Source organism: Camellia sinensis, chromosome 4 (genome assembly GCF_055761805.1).
Source record: "Camellia sinensis isolate YWXY chromosome 4, ASM5576180v1, whole genome shotgun sequence".
In the NCBI taxonomy this organism is placed as follows: Eukaryota; Viridiplantae; Streptophyta; class Magnoliopsida; order Ericales; family Theaceae; genus Camellia; species Camellia sinensis.
In genome coordinates, this window is record NC_138964.1 from 67,005,119 (window position 1) to 67,011,465 (window position 6,347).

The 6,347-nt window shown below is 34.0% G+C and overlaps 1 protein-coding gene across 4 annotated transcripts; it reads right to left on the reverse strand.

Moving 5' to 3' along the window:
* Nucleotides 1-399: 399 nt before the first annotated feature.
* LOC145824704 (uncharacterized) lies at nt 400-6,045 on the reverse strand. 4 transcript variants are annotated; one of them, XR_014366670.1, is made up of 8 exons: nt 5,647-6,045; nt 5,291-5,352; nt 3,562-3,649; nt 2,447-2,589; nt 2,240-2,298; nt 1,770-1,809; nt 1,106-1,180; nt 400-893 (listed from the first exon to the last, which is right to left on the reverse strand). XR_014366670.1 is itself a non-coding variant. In XM_082925132.1 (7 exons), exons 1-6 carry the CDS (start codon nt 6,028-6,030, stop codon nt 1,802-1,804), a joined length of 744 nt encoding a protein of 247 aa, XP_082781258.1. In that variant the 5' UTR covers nt 6,031-6,045; the 3' UTR covers nt 400-893; nt 1,770-1,801. The 4 variants fall into 4 exon arrangements, 3 of the variants coding, with proteins under 3 accessions (XP_082781258.1, XP_082781257.1, XP_082781256.1); XM_082925132.1 differs by lacking the exon at nt 1,106-1,180; XM_082925131.1 differs by having other exon boundaries at nt 400-1,180.
* Between the last annotated feature and the right edge of the window lie 302 nt (nt 6,046-6,347).

Below are 6,347 nucleotides of genomic sequence, written 5' to 3' on the forward strand. Positions count from 1 at the left end.
TATTTTTTTATGAATTAAATGTGTGACGTCACAATGACGTCATTTTGTGGCGTTTTTCGAAAAAACGCCACTTTTTCTTTTTTCTTTTTTTTTTTTTTTTTTTTTTGGGGGGGGGGAAGGGGTTGGTGGGTTCCCTGCTGGTGGTGGAAACTGAATTCACAATTTGGGGATCTCATCTTTTATGTTTTCTCTATGCAACCAAACTCCTAGATTTAAAACCAATCCTCAATACATGCCATATACATGCACAATATAATCTCACCAGAATCATCATTTCAAGTGAAAATTTCACCTATTACAAACCTATTTCCATTCTCAGTTATATTTCTGTGTGAATCCAACACAGGCACATAGACAAACACATTGTTTTGTATGGCAAGTCAAAGAAACAAACATGGATAACAACAACTGCATGTCTGCATTTTAGAAAACTGCTTCATCAACACCCCACGTCCATGTTGAAGTCTGACACTTACATAAGCAAAGCCAATGCACATAGATTAAAACCATCAACTGCATCAAACCTATATAGTAGCCCCTACAAAATGTTTGATCAAAACAACGGGCCAATCTTGCAGGTGACTTCCACAGGAGTACTAATGTATCAAAGACAATAAGACATTAAAGTTTTAACAAGAGCAAGTCCCTGAAAATATGCATCTGATTTTGCACCAGGGGTTGCCAAGGTTGAATTAGAGCTCTCGGGTAGAGGAGAAACAAGGCAGCCTTCCTCACCCACTAAAGCTGCTGGTGGAGTTAAGGATCCTTGAGCCATTGAAGTATCTGATTTTGGTACAAATTCAGGGAAGGCGCATGCAAGTATCTTCTCTGGTGACTTAGCAAGTTCTTCTCTCAAGGGTTGGCCAGCATCTGATCTAATTATGTACATAAACCTGGATTTTGATGCCAATAATTTAAAACAATGAAAGAAAACAAAAACAGGATAAACTGATCAGTTGACCAAGTAAATTACTGATTAATTTTTCAATCAAAGCATCTAACCCATTTCCTATCATTATATAAACCAAAAAAGTCACGCTAGTGGGGGGAGTAATAAATGTCAAAATTGTTATAATCTCAATGTAATTTTTTCACATATTCTTACACATATTATGCTGGCTGGAAGTCTGCTCCTTTGTGCCCCCCTAAGGGTTTCTGTTGTTATGAGGCAGATCAATTTCTAGCATGGACAAAGATGCAACTGTTAAGATTCCTCAAACAAAACAGAAGAGGGGTAATTTGTCTTCTATACTACTATCTCACTGAAGTTAGGCCAAGGGGTAATTCATCAACTCTGGTACTTCTACAGCAAAATGATGTCAAACCCTGGGCATACTTGGGAGCATTATTCATCAATATATACAATAATCTACTCCCAATCAGAAAACAAGCCGGGGCTGCAATTAGAGGACAAAAATATATATTTTCCCCCTTTTTTGCGATATGGGTACTCAAGAATTCATGCGGGTGTGTTCATAAACTAAGACAAATTAGCAGAGAATACACTAAAATGAACACATAAATAGATAATTAATTGCAAAAATCTAAATAATCTCATACATTGTCACTCTGCGATCATGAGACCATCTATAGTATAAGCTATCTACTCCCAAACTGTCTTGCAAATCAATTACCACCCCCTCTCAAAAGTAATGAAAACAAACAAATCTACAAAATCTTAAATTAGAGAGTTAATTGATTTGAAAAACAAAGAAAGTAATGAAAAACAAACAAAACTACCAAAGAATTAATTGCTTTGAAAAATGTACCTGAGATGAAGAGCAAGAGAGATCGATCTGGTTCAACTATCTGTGAAAGCAGTATATCAATTATCGTACCTCAAATAGAATATTTTGTAATACAAAAAATTAAATTAATTATGATCTAAAAAGCAGAATATTACTGGATCAGATGTAATAAAACACCAAAAAAATGAAAAATGAAACTCTTTTAAGATATCATTCTCCATAATCTAGACTACATGATCTATATGTTTTGACAATTTGCCTCACTTATAAAAAATAAAAATTAAAAAAAAAAATTGGGGAAAAAAATAAAAATGTGTGGCATTAATTTTAATATCTCCTACATTGTATAGTAGAAGTCGATAAACTTGTAACAATTTTTTTTTTCTTTTCAAAGACTTACATAAAAACAGTCATGTAACACAAAATTGCTTCAAATATTTTTTTTCCTTATAAAAAAATCTCTCAAACTGTTTCGATTGTAGATTTCAGACCTGTATTTGTTGGCAACTTCCCTGGTGGAGATGATTTCCGAGAGTTAGCATTCTTGATCCTTAAAATTGCAAAGGAAAATCAAAGAAAACCCATTTCAATGTGCATATATATACATGTAATTAAATCCAAAAAAAAAAAAAAAAGAGTTAGAAACTTTCTGATAATAAAAAATCAGAGAATTAAAAAAAGTTTGAAGCTTTCTTTACCTCAAAGACTCTTGTTTGCACCTGAGGCTAGTCCTCAGGTAACCTCTGGTACTGCGAGGACTGAGGCTCACACCTGATATCACCTTCTTCCCACCTGACACTGTGTATTGAAGCTCTTGCAATCTTTCCATACACTTATCCACCTTCAAAAATACAACATTCCCAAAAATGTTAAAACACCCTTCAATTCTCTATACCATACAATAATGTTTGTGTGTTCATGAGATTGTTTAAAATGGTGAATGATAATTTTAAAATGGTGAATGATAATTTTATTTATAATTTTATTTTTTTTATCTGTTTTTTTAGCGAATCAAACATGAAAATGGACTTACGGAATTGTCATTTCATTGCAAACCAAACTATGTTTGGTTGAGAAATTTGGAAAGTGATTTAGAAAGTAAAAGAAAAAAAAAAGGTGTGAAACTAGTAAAAATGTATATATATTTTGGAAAATGTTTGGTACCTCGAAAATAGTTGGCTCGAATTGGCTTGAAACTCAAAACGACGTCGTTTTGGATTCTCTTACCGGTAAGATATATGAAAATTCTCTTACCGGTAAGATAATTTTCATTAAATATTCCTCTCGTAAAACGAAACTACCATTCCAAAACGACGTTGTTTTAATTTCGAGCCAAATACGAGCTCAAAATTTCGAGCTACGTAGCATAATCGATATATTTTATTCATATTTTATCTATTTTTTTCTTTTCACCTTCCAAATCATTTCATAAATCTTTCAATAAGAAAACCCATATGCACTAATTTTTTTTATTTTTTTATTTTAAAAAAAAAAAACCAAAAATATTAAAGATCCTTCATTTCTTACAGAGAATCTGTGCGTTCACGAGGGATGGTGAGAGAAAGAGGTTCTAAAAATCCAATAAAACCCATTTACAAAAAGAGGCATGAGAAAATCCCCAAAATGTTTGTTTGTGTGTGTTTGATGAGAGATGGTGAGACAAACAGAGAGCTTCTAAAATTTCAGTTAAATCACAGAGAAAGGAATAAGAAAACCCATCAACAATACTAATCTAAAACCAACCCAAATCAACCATGGAATAACAAATAAGACAAAGAAATAGTTCTAGAGAGAGAGATGGGGAGGAGGGTACCTTGTCAACCGTGTCTCTGAGAAGAGTGGGGTTGAGAGGAGCCACCATTTTCCTCTGCTTTGGTGGGGTTTTTGCTACCATTTTTATCCTTCACACAGATTCAAAATCAAATCAACCCAAAAAAGTGGGTTTTGGGGAAATGAAATTTGCCCACTCTCCTCTCTCTCTCTCTGGAACTCTTTCAAGTCCAGTGAGAGTCCAAAAGCCAACTTATGACACTTGGTTTACAATTCATTACGAACAACCTAAGTTGAAAACTTCATAAAAGTTCACTTAATCCACCAGTAGTTAATGCCAAATCAACATTGAAGGTTTACCACTTACTAAAACTTAGAAGAACAAAAATAATAGGTGCATCACATATCAATTTCTCTAGGTTGGACGTTTTATCAGTTACAAGATTTACAGTTTTGCATGTTGGAAATTTCCGTAAACAAATCATAGACTAGGTGTCTAGGTTAGTGTATTCAAAGTGTCCAAGTGACTGAAAATGTTATGAGGCAATGAAATGCGTGCTTTGATCCAATCTCAGGCAAAATTGTACGAGTATATTGCATTAGTCTAGGATGCATTAGTTCAAAATTAAGATGCATTTTGCCATCAAGTTTTTTGCATGTTATGTCCAAGTCCAGTGAGAGTCCAAAAGCCAACTTATGACACTTGGTTTTTGAGAGCTAGGAATCTCTTAGAGTTAAAACACCTAAAGTTGAAGATCTCATACCAATTTTTTTTTTCCATGTTTGTAGTTAGGAGCTAAAAATGGAACCTAAAACATTAATTATAAAAAATGCCATATTTTGGGGAAATCACTATTTTTAGCCAATTCAAATAGGGGGGTATTTTGTTTTTGATACATAGAGTTAACTTGCTATATAAAATATAATTTTTTAATATTTTCATTGAATTCAAATAGGGGGGTATTTTGTTATTTACATGTAATAGCTTAATTAAATGGGAAGGCAAATGATGTGAAGTGTAAGCATTGTCTACATATAAACAAAGAAAAATCTTATGTTGATGACCTCGATTTTTAAAACACCTACACATCATATGAACTTAGATCATTCTTATTGCATTGGTGCATACTTCATACCAGTAAGAAAAAATGTAAAACCTCTATATTTCCAACTGAATTAAATTGAAGGGCACAATTCCCGACCATTTGAACTAAAGAACATATATATAAACACACATATGCACATGCCTAATTCAATAATAATGCCAATCTATGACAGTCTGTTGTTAAATGAACCAGCATATTATATCTTCCATATACTTTTAAACTTGTTAACACTTTGAAAACTTCAAATTACTTTTTTCCAGCACAAGTGTCATCTCAAAGCTCTTCAAGGAAAGAAACTAGAAGCAATATTATGATGAGGATGATAGTATGTCATATTCTAATGGTCATCATTTACTTTTTTCTGTTGTCGTCCATCAATATTAGAATAACATTACTCAATGCATTGATCTAAAAACTGATTTGTCCACTCATTCTTAGAATTCTTATGTAAATTAACTCTTCTATACATTTATGGATCAGTTTAAGAGATAATTGGTAAAAATCAAAAGGACCTCAATTCTAATGCATGCTTTATTATGTGTCAACAATGCAAGATTACAGGTAGTTCATGCACGCGCAGGTTTTTGTATGTTAATCTGCATTACTAATCTTTCTAAGGAAGCAAGGTATAATTGTTCAGAACTAAGTGCAATACATAGAACTTACCCACAGCGCTCAGTGTAGCTTTTAGATATGATTGTTGACTGAGCACCACTATCAACGAACGCCTGAAAGGAAGTGAAGCAAAAAGTCTACAATCAATCAAAGCAACAGGGAAGAAGATTTTAAAATACAAAGTAACAAGCTACACTACTCAACATCACCGACTCAAACTTCTAAACTTGAAATATAAAATGAATGATGCTATAGTAAATGAGTTTCTCGCTACATTTTATTTATTTATTAATTTTTACCACTACACAAAATCGAGTTCCTGAAAAACCAGGAGTGAGAGGATGAAGAACAGAATGGATTTGAAGAAGAACATAATGGATTTGATGAAGAACATAATGAATTTTTACCAGATCGATTTTGGATTTTGGATCTGCGATTTGATGAAGAACAGATCGATTTGATGAAGAACAGAATGGATCGATTTGATGAAGAACAGATCGAGTTTGAGTTCGATGAAGAACAGCTAGAGCAAAGCCCTCGAGCGACAGAGATCGATGAAGAATAGCTAGAGAGTTCGATTGCGAGCGACAGAGATCGAAGAAGCGCAAACCATTGAGGGTTTTGGATCTGCAATCGAGCAAATCGAGGGTTGAGAATGAGAAATTGAGCGAGCGAGCGAGAGAGAGTGAGAGCTTCAAATCGAGGGTTTTGGAAGAGAGGGAAACTGAGTTGTGGTAGACTGAGAAAGAGAGACTGAGTTCAAAGAGACAGAGTTTTGACGGTGAATACATTGACCCAATACGGTGCCGTTTCACTGAGGTCAGACACAACGTTTTTTGAAAACGTTGTGTTTCATGAATTTATAGTGGCGTTTTCCTAAACGCCACAAAAAAAACGTTGCTATACACCATTTTTCCTGTAGTGTTAATTACATTACCTGCGTAGACCGCATGTTTGTAATCAATTTCATTACTTGCGTAGCCGCATGTTAATTACATTACCTGCGTAGACCGCATGTTTGTAATCGATTTCATTACTTGCATAGACCGCATGTTTGTTAAATTCATCACCTGCGTAGACCGCATGTTTTGTTTGCGTAGACCGCATA

What these genes read in the sequence shown, in the direction of transcription:
- LOC145824704 (XM_082925132.1), bottom strand. Translation starts at nt 6,030, where the DNA reads ATGTATTCACCGTCAAAACTCTGTCTCTTTGAACTCAGTCTCTCTTTC. An exon ending in TCAGAGACACGGTTGACAAG is followed by an intron (nt 2,590 to 3,561) that starts GTACCCTCCTCC and finishes GTATTTTTGAAG; the next exon opens with GTGGATAAGTGTATGGAAAG. An exon ending in TGCAAACAAGAGTCTTTGAG is followed by an intron (nt 2,299 to 2,446) that starts GTAAAGAAAGCT and finishes TGCAATTTTAAG; the next exon opens with GATCAAGAATGCTAACTCTC.